This window comes from Martes martes, assembly GCF_963455335.1.
Source record: "Martes martes genome assembly, chromosome: 8".
NCBI classification, from domain to species: domain Eukaryota; kingdom Metazoa; phylum Chordata; class Mammalia; order Carnivora; family Mustelidae; genus Martes; species Martes martes.
The window spans coordinates 18,715,260-18,726,820 of NC_137895.1; the positions used below are offsets into that span (position 1 = coordinate 18,715,260).

Genomic DNA, 11,561 nt, shown 5'->3' on the forward strand with positions numbered 1-11,561 from the left:
AGATTATGGTTGAAAGAACATGGAATTTGGAGTCAGGCAAAACTGAATTTCAATCCTGACTCTGTCACTACCAAGCCGTGTGAGCATGGAGAAGTTATGTAATTTCTCTGAGCCCGTCATTTTTTTTTTCCATCTATAAGGTAGAAATGATAATACAACACTTCATAGGATTGCTCTGATTATGAACAAAATAAGATGCCTGGCACTTGGAAAATGCTCAATCAGGGGAGATGAGGGGGTGGTCATATGCGTAGATTTTTAACCATGGTCATTGCAAGAAACAGGCCTCCTACGCCGCCCTGGTCTGGCAGTGCTTTCCATGCACCCATCCACAGGACTACCTTGTATGAACCCTCCCAGGCATCTTGCCCTGACTCTTAGAAAGAAGCAGCTGGGGGCATCTTTGCACACCCTGACACTACAGGAACCACACTTAGGCGGGCTCCATCTCCTTCGGCTTTCAAATCTCTGCTCCTTTGGCTGGCGGGTGCTTCACGGGGTGGAGGGCCAATTCGCCATGGCGGTTTGTATCTGCAGCAGGCCTGACAGGCTGGGAGAGGAAGGCGTTAATGTTTTCTGACAGGCGACCCCTAATTGTGGGAGCTTTTCTTCTCGGGCTTTCTGTGAAATTCTGACTTAGGCGAGCAGCATAACAAAGTGGTAGGGCATTGAGCGGGGCTTGCACTACACTGAGCTGGGGGGGCAGGGGGGGCTGGCCCGGCATTATTCATGAAGACTTTCAGCTGTTTTTGTCTTTTAACTAACCTTTGAGTTTGATCAGAGGGCTGGCCGGCCTCCCTTTCGCCAAAGGCCCTGCTGGCACCTGGACAATGGGGACAGACTGTTTTTCCTAGTAAAGAGCGATAGCCGGGGGAGGCCAGGGCTGAGTGTACTGGAGGTGGGAGGAGAGGGCTGGGGGTGAGGGGGAAGCCAGCCTTACTTCTCTCTTGGTCTTGGAAGAGGGGTGGTTACCGATAGAATTTCCAACTCTCAGCACCAGCAGCCACTCTAATGGTGAACAACTTTAGGTTGAACAACTTTATCCAGGAAAATTCACACAGTGGGCTGGTTTTCTCATTTGATTTTCAAATGCCACACTCCCTTTACCCCCAATATTTTTCTTCTTCTCTTTCTCCTCACTCCATTCCCTCCTTCCAAAGGGCCCCTTGACTGGAGTAGGGCTCCAATCTAGAAATGTTTGGGTGTTGTTGTTAACAGTAAATAATGATGGGAAAACCGCGAGAGAGTAAATGAGTGCAGAAAGGCGAGGAGAAGAAAGAAAGGGAGAAAGGGAAGTGAGAGAGGAGAAAGAGAAAGGGACTCAAAGACGGGGAAAGACCCAAAGAAAGGCAGGCAGAGTGAACCCGGCACGGAGTCTCTGGGAGGGTGGGCTGAGCCGCGGCCGCAGTGCCTGCAATCCGCGGGGCTGGGGAGCGCCTGAGTGCGGCGGCGCAGCCTACCGCCCGCCCGCAGCGGAGCAGGGCGCGGGGAGGGGGTGGCGGGGGGAGGTGCTCTCCAAGCGCTCTTGCTTTTGGCAGGTGCCGAGCTTTTGTCCCCGGCATCCACTTCCTGCCCTGACTGCCCGGACCAGGGCCCAGTCCTCTCCAGCGTACTTTGCAGAAAGTGACTCCCTTCAAGGAGTGTGGGTTGGCGCCTTTTCTCCCCATCTCATTCCCAAAATAGCCCTGGTAGCCAGCGCCTCAAAGGCGGCTTTGTGAGCGGCCGCCTGCAGGCTGCCTGGAGGGGGGCGCACGTGGGGCGTTCTGGGAGCGCGTCCCACTCCCCTCTCCAAACTCTCTATTCTCCCATTCATTCTTCTCTCCTCTCCTTCTTTGTCTCTTTCTCCTTCTGCCTTTCTCCTCTTCTGTGCTCTCTCCATATCTCTGTCTCTCCTCCCCTCTCTACCCGGGACTTTATTTCGGAGTTGTTCTTCCTCCTCTCTTCTGTCTCTTCCCCCCCCGCGCCCCCCCGCCCCACCCCATCCCAATCTCTCTTCCCCTGTTCTCTCCCTTTCCTCTCTCTCCCTTCCCCTCTCGCCCACCTCCTGCCTCTTATTCCCTTTCACATCTCCGGGCTCCTTCTGCGCCCACGCCCCCCCTCTCCCCACCAGCCCCCAGCACCCCCCAACCCCACCCCTGCGGTCAGGTAGCGGGGCGAGGCCGGCGCGCGCAGCTGACAGCGGACGCATGCCTGCAGCCAATCAACGCCCAGATGCGCTGCAGCTTGAATAAATCATTAAACCTGACACGCGCTCGGGGCCCGCGCTCTGCGCTGCAACTTGCTTCCTGCCATTAACCTACACACCCTCTTTTGTAACAACCTAATCTTGCATACAAAGGAAGAAGGAATATAACTTCGACCTGCCTTAGAGACCAACCCTTCGCCTGCGCCGCGGGAAGAGAACGTTAGTGCCAGCGAATCCACGTCCCCCCCACCTTCGACTCTGATAACCTGGAGTTTCTGGGGGAATCCGAAAACGGATCATTTCTTGGCCCAGGAGTGGAAACCGGGAGAAAAAAAAGTTGAGAGACGTCTCAACAATAGGAAGAGGAAAATACGGCATTCACTATATCAGAGACACATCCATAGTGTTTTAAAAAGAGTCTGCAATAAAACAAGCTTCTGGGAGAGCTCACTCTAAAAGATATAAATATAGACAAGTCCTAGAAATGTTGATTAAATTTAATAATTTGTTCCTCCATTTCTAAATGAGCACATAAATGCCTGAGTGAATGAATGAGTGGCTTCCCCACCGAAGCACGATCTTTGCTTATCTTGGTGCCAAAGCCTCCAGCACCACCTTTCTGCGTGGTTCAGGAAGATCAAGAAAAGCAGTTGTCTCTTGCACCGGTATTTCTTGCATTGACAACTCTAAAACCCTTTCGTTTTCTGCTTATCAAGGGAAGGTATTATCCTCATTTTCCAGAAGAGAACCCTATAACTGACTTCTTTTGCGATCCTTGGGGTAAGTCATTCTTAGCTCAAAAAGAACTGATTTTCCAAAGTTAGGTTTAGAACAGAATTAGGTTCACTTCTGCCCTAGTTTCCTACTGATAGCCCTATGTGTCCCTGGAAATCTTACACAATCTATGCATGGGAGAATAGTCCATGCACCAGCCAAGGTCAACAGAACCAGATGGCCCGCTTGAAAGGGTAAATGAAAATAGTTTATTGGAAAGAGGAGAGGTGGGCGGGGCTAAGGGAAGCAAAATGGTGCAGCACCCTGAGACTACTAACAGGAGGGAGACATTACCTCCTTTGTGCCTGAAGAAGCAAGAGGAGGAAGCTATCACTACATCTCAGCAAGATCTGCTCTGGGAGAGAGTCCTTCTGATAAGAGCTGTAGCCTTAGACCCAGGAGCAGAGCCACTGTCAAAGCAACTGAGCCCAACCAGTGAGGAACAGGGGTATAACCGACCCAACCTACCTCCTTTACCACCTCTCAAACTCCTATTGGTGCCTTCCACTGGCCAAACCCAACAGAAAGCCAGAGATCAAGGGAGCCCTAGTGATGAGGTCCATAACAACCAGCCTCCTGAAAGACAAAGCAGAGCAGAGAAGGTGGGTTTGGAGGAGGAAAGGAAGATAAGCAACACTGCTCTCAATCTGACAGGGCAGACCATCCATTCAGTCAGAAATACCTGTCTCCCCAGGGGCTGTGGAGATGCCAGTGCACAAGACAAGTATGGTCTCTGTCCTCCTGGAGTTTACCCTCCAGCAGGGGGTCGATTGAGAGCAATCATATAACCAAAGATACAGTTTTTTCACGTAGTAGTTAATGCCAGGAAGGAGAAAGAGCGGAATGGATAGAGAGTGAGGGTGGCCAGGGGAAAGCTGCTTTAGACAGAGTGTTCAGGGAAACTTCTGGGAGGAGGTGACATTTGAAGTAAGGTGACCGACCTGACCCTCCCAGTAAAGCCGAACTTAACTCCACATCTACTGCCAAACTTCTTTCTGTGTGGTTTATGGGTAAGCCTCAAATCTAGGCTGTGATTTAGATGCATCTGTGGACCAGTCCTGTGAAAATGAGAGGCAGGGCTGGAAGTCGAGAATAACAACTACAGGCACTCACATTTACATAGAGCTTGTAACCTCCCCCACAAGGCAAGTGCTAACTGCTTTACATTGTCTCTTGCTGCTGTGGGTCCCATCAACCCCATGTTACAAACAAGAACACTTAAGCTGGGAAGGAATTGAACTGCTGCTGCTTCTGGCTTTCAACAGCCCCAGGTCTGCAAGAACAGCCAGGTGGGAATGTACATTCCATTCCCTCCTTCTTATTACATCTCCGTCCTTTTCCTTTGATGCTTGCTGGATGCAGAGAGCGGACTGGTTTCTTCTCTCTTCTTTGGTGGGCCTGCCTGATGTGAACTTGAGATAAGTTCTTCTCCAGTTCTACTCCCAATTTAAAAGTTTTAAAAGGCTTTGTCACGGAGGTGCAACGTGCATCCCTGAGGCTCCAGCTCAGCCTCTGATAATACTCGGGTCCAGCAGTTCAGCAGCCAGGGGCAGGTCTGATTTTACTTTCCCGGCACTGCCCGCTCCTCCTTGTCAATTTCAGGCGTGTCTCCAGTCTTAACTCAGTGGTCTCCCGGCCATTTTTTGAATAGGTAAGATTTCTCAGTCAATAAAGTCAAGGCAGTTTTCTTCTCCAGTACTCCCCTCCAAAAAAAAAAAAAAAAAAAAGAGGTGGGGGCTAGGACAGGGGAGAGGCCGCGATTGCTAGCCGCTGGGGTCTACATTTTGTATTTCGTTGACAGCCCAGGGCCGCTGCAAAGCCCGCCGCGCAGCCAATGGGCAGCGGTGATTTATGGAGCTGACTAATGCTGGCTGAATGCGGCCTGTCAGAGCACTGTGAATGGCTTCCCTTCCCCGCACAAGCCCCGGCTTTGTGTTGCTAAGCGATTAGAGCAGATGTAATGAGATTTTGCCCAATCCCCGCTTTGCCCTTTCCTAGCTTCGGCAAAATTGTGTGTGTTTTTGTGAATTTTTAGAGTTTGCCTTTGCATTGTGGCAAACAACGGCTAACTTTGCCTCGAGTTTAACGAGACTGGATATTTCCCATTCAGAAGTGAGTAAAAGAACACCTGTCTTCAGAAGGAGAAGGGGGGAAAAATCCCCTTTGTGGGGGCTGAAACATTATCCTAATGTTATATTCATAGCCATAAATGACTTGCTACACTTTCTTTGCATACCTTATCTGGAAACTTGCAAAGGAGCTAAATTAAAAGAAAAAGAAATGGGGGGGGGGACCTCCAGCTCTGGTCCTCCAAATGAGAAGATAAAAATAAAAGCAGGCATCACAAAAGCATTACTTCCCTCAAGTAAGCTCTAAATTGGCCCACTGCTGGCAGAAAGTCCGATTATTTATGGCGATGAGGAATTTACTGATTTTTTTTTCCCCTTAATTACGCTCATCTCTTTGAAAGGGACTGAAGCTTCAATGTGCATTCTATAGAGGGTCATTTAGCAAAATGACATCAGACGCTGTGGCGTGCTCCATGCATCGCGGCTTTAAAAAATGATTATTCTGTGCCACTAAATGGTATAGATGTACCAACACAGACTAGATTTTTAACTCTGGAAGACGTGCTGGCTCTCCGCTCTTTGTTGGGTTTTGTAAGATGCATTTTGCGCTAGGCTTTCCGCTTGGCTGGAGACACGCAAACTGAATCTGCAAGTAATGCAGGCGGCGAGCAAGGCGCTGGCGAGAGAGGGGGTAGGATTCTGATCACGTCCTTGCTAACTGACAAGAAGCAAGCCAGCCAAAAACCCACCAATTTCTTTTTGAATCTTGGTAATTGGGTACTTTTACACGCAGCTCACGCTATTCGGATAGAGTCACAAGCTTAGATAGGCCAGTGTCTCAAAGCGACCACACATTTCTAAGGCTTTCATTCATTTAAATCTAACTCCTTCTGCAAGGAATTCATATCATACGTGTCCTTTACTTAAAATCAACATGGAAAGTGTGTGGAATGGGGCAAAGGAAGAGAAAATGTGTGCATAGGAGTGAAGGAAGAACACACCCACCACTGGGAGGATGTGGGGGGGGCGGGGGATGCTACTACCCCATGCCCAGGCTCCAGTACCACCAGCCTTCCATCCACCCCTAATGTCCATTATCCCATCCAGCCTTTCCAGTTTCACAAAAAGAAACTCCGAATTTGGGTAAGGGTTAGAAAGTAAGGTGAGGACCCTCTCTTTCCAGTTCACTTTCTGGGAGATTTTAAAAATGCACAATCAACCCATCAAAACATCACAGCCATTATAAGTACCTGTTCTTGAGGTGTGTGTGCTTGCAGCATAAAAGGGGAAGAAAGCTGTCTTTGCTTATGCAAGTCTTTCCCCTCTGCATTCATCATAGAGTCACCTCGGGTAGGACTGGTCATAGCACTTATCTTTGTCATTTCTGCCCCTTGGCATGTTTTATACCACCCTCTTGTCCACCACCCACTCCTTCCCTTTGGCATTTCGAAAATAACTTGGACAGGGACTGTGGAGTCAAGGAAGACTTGGAGGCAGCTGATTATTTTCATTTGTAAAAAAAGAAAAAAGTTTTATTACGAAACTAGTTTGTATAAAACAGGGTTATACACGTTTCTTGTAAGTTTGTAATAAAACAGTAAGAAAAAAAAAAGGCAGTGATAGAAATTTCCCAAAGGGCAACCTATCAAAACCAACTGGCTGCCACACTTTACGTTTGGACAGTAGCTGCATAAACTTTGTTCTTTTTGAACAGTATTTAATAACATCATTAATACATTAACAAAGTTTCTATAAAGTAAGACACATTGGTGCTGAAGTACATCTGGTGGCCTTTTGATCTCACCTATGAGGAGAGTTCTTTACAAAACCACATAGGGGAAATGGCAGTTGTAACGTGAACTACACATCTAAAATATGCAGAGGTAATAGCATTACATGTTAAAGTATCAAGATATACACATTTTAAACCATTTGTACAAAACTCTATAAATTTTTTCTCTCTTTCTCTCTTATGTACAAAAATATCTTAATATATCCCCAAACTGGTTAGGATAGATACAAATAGATTTTTTTATAATAAAAAAATTCACAAAAGATTGGAAGCATTCTATGACGAAAATGGTAGAAAAGATGGTGTGAAGAAATGGGGTTTAGGGAGCCCCCCCCACCCCAGGAGGATCTGAGTTTCAAAGGACTGAGTAGAGCATGATTTCACTGCAGACAAATGTCCACAGCTTACTGGGATGGGGGATGAAAGACACCAACCCATTTCTATAGGGCTAAGGACTGCGCTTTCAGAGAGGGTAGGGAGGTGAAGGCACCCTAGCAAGTGCTTTCAGTTCTGCCTGTTACTGGTGGGTGGGAGTTTCTGTAGGGCTGTGCTGCTCCCTTCCGCCAGGAGCCCACTGCTTTTGCACACAAGCTGCATTCTGGGCTTTGACTCAGGTCCTAGTCACCCTTCATAGCTCTGTAAATGATTGGAGTGCAAAGATACAGTTCTGAGCATATCCCCGCCTTGCAAGAGCCTTGGTTCTCAGGCATGCATGGCTTAGTTGGTCTTGGGGTTGGTTGCCTGATTTTATTTTGTTTCATTTTTCTTTCCTTCTTCTCTTCTTCTTTTTTTCTTTTTTTCTCCCTTCAACATCGCTGACAAAGCACTAAAGATGCAGGTTGTGCGGTCGCCCTATAACTTAAGAAGAAGGGAAGAGGTTAGTGTGAACTTGGAGGATGGCGGTGGGGGAAGTGAAGGTTTGGGAAAAGGATCTGTCAGGTAGAGCATCTCTTTTGACAGGTCGGGGTACTCGAGTCTCCGGCATCCCTCCACCTCACCCCACCCTCAGTCCTTGGAGAACTAGGGAAAGCCACTCCCAGGGGCCAATATTGAAACAAACCAACCAGCATTTGAAGTCGACAAACTTTAACAATTTTTTTATATCAGCCACCACTCCCCCCCCCCCACCCTCAATCTCCGTGGAGACAGTCTCTGTCCTCCAGACACTAAGACGGAGGAAAAAGAAGGAAGGTAAGAAAATCATTCTGTTCGCTCCCAAATGCGACCTACCTGCTTCCAAAGTCCGTTCGCATCAGGGCCTGACCAGGCCGAGCCCCTCAGAACCAGTTGGTGAAGTCGAGCAGCTCTTGTTCCTCCGGGCTGAGTGGGTCGTAAGAGCCCTCGTCTGACGAGTAGGAGGAGACCGGCGAGCCGGCCATGGAGTTCAAGTCGTTGGAGTAGTTGGGAGAGATGGTGGGCGACAGGACGCCAGCCTGGAAGGCGGCGCTCACCGCGTCGTGCTCGTCCAGCAGCTGCTGCAGTGCGCGTATGTACTCGACCGCGGAGCGCAGCGTCTCCACCTTGCTCATCTTCTTGTTGGCGGCGCCGTTGGGGACGTGTTCCCGAAGGGTGGCAAAGCCCAGGTTGACCAGCTTGACGCGGTTGCGCTCGCGCTCGTTGCGGCGCGCCACGGCGGCCGGCTGCTGCTGCGGCAGGCTGTAGCCGAAGCCGTTGAAGTTGAGCCGGCGTTTGCAGCGCATCAGTTCGGGCGAGGACGAGCGCTGTCGCTTGACTTGCTTGGACGCTGACTTGTGACCGCCCCCTGAGGGCTGGCCGTCGGCCGCCGGGCTCAGATGCGGCGCGGGCGGCTGCGGCTGCTGCTGCTGCTGCTGCGCGCTCTGCGCCGCCGCCGCCGCCGCCGCCGCCGCCGCCGCAGCCGCTGCCGTGGCAAAGAAGCAGGCTGCGGGCGGCAGGAAGGGCTGCTGGGGCTGCGGCTGGGGCTGCTGGCCGGCGCCGCCGCTCTCCATCTTGGCAGAGCTCTCCATGCGCAGCGGCCGCCAAGGAGTCGCGGAATGGGAGCAAGCGGGGACGCGAGGTGCGGACGCGCGAGGCGACGCAGACAGGACTTGGGTGCACGAACAGAGAGGGAAAGAAGGGGAGAGAGGAAGAGGGAGGCCGGAGGGAAGTTAAAAAAAAAAAAAAAATCCCCGGGAGACTTCTTAGGGTGGGAGCAAAGAAGGTGCAAACGCTTTTCCTCCTCCCTCCACTCCACCTCCTCCCTCCCCTCCTCCCTTCGCGGGGTTGGCTTCAGGAGACTCGCGTGGCGCTCGCGTGTGAGGCTGCCGCTAGCGCCTTCTTGTTAAAAAAAAAAAAAAAAAAAAAAAAGGCCGAAGAAGCAAAAGTCAGTGGTGAGCACGGTCTGTTGAGTCTCCCGTTCCTCGCCCCCTAGGACTGCGCTCTCTTGCGCCGGGTCTCGGTCTCTCCAGCCGTGGCTCAGGCTGTTTTTTATTATTTTGTTAACTCCCTTTCTTTCTTATTTCCTTCTTTCACTCGCCCTCCCTGGCCGGTCCCCTGTCGGTGCGCCTTCCACGTTCCCTGGCCAGAAGTGAGAGAGTGCTGGGCGGCCGGAGTGCGGCCGCCTTTTCAATGGGACACCCAGCCCCACGCGCAGCCCTGGCCCCGCCTCGCCCCCCACTCCCCGCTGCTACAGCGAGCGGCTGCAGCCCCCACTCCCCCCCTCCTACCTCCTCCTCCCACCCACTCCCTAAACTCTCCCTCCTCTTCTCCCCTTCCCCCCCGCCCGGTCCCTGCGCCCGCTCCTTGCAAACTCTCCATTCAGTGGGGTTTGTTGTTGCAGTGCGTGCGCCTGGCGCGTGCCGGACTCCCGGCTGAATAAACAGGCGGCGCGCTCAGGGCGGGCTGCAGCCGGGGGTGGCTCTAGAAAGGGGGGGCCAGCGTCCCTGGAGGGGCCAATAGCCCTGGGAATTGGGGGTGTATGGGTGGAAAGGTTTGAGGGTGAAGTGCCTCGGGATTCTCCTGACAACTGGAGCAGAGCACAGAGAAGGGTTTGAACAGACAAGTTTCACGGGTGGCGGGCAGGTTGGGGAGAATGGGGCTCTATTTTTCCTGCTTTCATCTCTCATCTACTGTCATTCTCTTGGGAGTCTTCGCTGTTTGGGGAAGCTGAAGCAAATTTGCAATTGAAGTTTAGGAAGATGGGGAGAACTCCGTGGGAATAACTGGACTGTTAAGTAAATAAAAATACGGTTAAGACTGGGTCCCAACACATCCTCTCGCTAGCTCTGTGGCCCCTTGGTAAGTGGCAAACCGCTCGGAGCCTCAGTTTCCTCATCTGTAGTAAAAGAAGTTTGGATTAGATGGTCTCCAATGTCCCATCCAGGTGTACAAACTAGGATCTGGTCCCCACAACTGAGTAAATGTGGAGGGGACAAAGACCAGAGGTGTTCTCATTGAGGGGTGGCTGTGATCGGTGCTACACGTAGGGGTATGGCCGCCCTCCCCACCCCCTCCTGACCTGGGTTGCCTGTAGCATCGACCCCCTTCCCAAAGGATTGTTTCCGGACCGGCTGGGGGATGGATAAAGAGGGGAGTACTCATGGAGTATTCTCAGTGTGGGTCTGAGAAAAGAGATGGGGGTGGAGGTTGAGGGACCAGAGGAGCTTCTCTGGTTGTCCGGCGCCGCCGCAGGCACCTCGGCGGCCTTGGCGCAGCCTCCATCTCGCCCCAGGCGTGTGCCCGGCGGGCCGGTGGCAGGCGACTGGGAGCGGAGCCCGGCGGGGCCGCGTGCTGGCGCCGCGAGGGAGGGGGAGGCGCTTGCAGCGGTGGCTCGGCCGCTTGGACAGCGCCCACCCAGGCGCCCTTCCTGGTCTTCGGTCCTGGCGCTCTCTGGTATGGCCGCGTCCAGCTTTGGGGCGCCTTGAGACGGGGCTCTGCAGAGAATGCGGACCCAGCCACCGGTCCCATCTCGGCACCGCTCTGGTGGAGGCAGGGGAAGAAGTGTGGGGCGCGTCTCAGGTCGAGAAGGAAGAGGGCAATCATCCGTGGATTTGTCCGGTAGAGACAGACAGTTTTGATCAGAGACCTGCAAGCAGGGCTGATTGTGGGGAATTATCCAAATAATTGCTTCTCATTGGACTTCCTTTGTGGAGAACGGTCTTTCTAAAGGATCTGTGGAGGTGACCCAAGGAGCCGCCTTTGGTATGTGTGACTGACTTGAAGTGTTACCAGAATAGTGGTGGTGATGGGCAGTGAAGACGGATGGCTCCGGAGACGAAGCACCTCTCTTCTCTGCCTCAGTTTTCTCTTTGAAAACGTGTGGGTTTGGGAAGCATCAGATGGAGCTGTGACCAACAGAGACCAGTTCTGTAAACCTCCTTCCCCACACAGTAACCTGTGACTTCACCCCACAGGACTGCTGGACTCGGTGGGGTTAACACCTCTGTCCTCTCCTCCCACCCCCAACCCACCCCAGGAAAGAAGTTGAGAGGACTCCAAGATCACTTTTGTCTTCCCTTCCAGGAAGTATAGGAGGTTTTGGGGCCTAAAACAGAGCCACACCGCCAGCTTTCCTCCGTGGAAGCCTCAGACCACCTGGAGAAGAGTGGTTACTCAGGCACTCCTCCCCACCCAAGAGCCCCAACTGTGAGGCCCTGGGTGCTGGCCGCTAGGAGGCGTCTAGGAAAAGCCTCCTGGGCCCTATCCACTCCTCTTTAGCAAAATGTGGGGAGTCGCCAACACCGACCCATCTGACTGCTTTTTCTTTCCAAGGCGGATTCAAGCG

General features: G+C 52.0%; 1 protein-coding gene across 1 annotated transcript; it reads right to left on the reverse strand.

The window, feature by feature from the left end:
* Positions 1–7,620: 7,620 nt before the first annotated feature.
* ASCL1 (achaete-scute family bHLH transcription factor 1) lies at positions 7,621–8,805 on the reverse strand (the record flags this gene model as incomplete). The annotated part of the gene is made up of 2 exons (XM_080811275.1): positions 7,621–7,678; positions 8,051–8,805. One exon carries the CDS (start codon positions 8,803–8,805, stop codon positions 8,098–8,100), a length of 708 nt encoding a protein of 235 aa, XP_080667401.1. The 3' UTR covers positions 7,621–7,678; positions 8,051–8,097.
* Between the last annotated feature and the right edge of the window lie 2,756 nt (positions 8,806–11,561).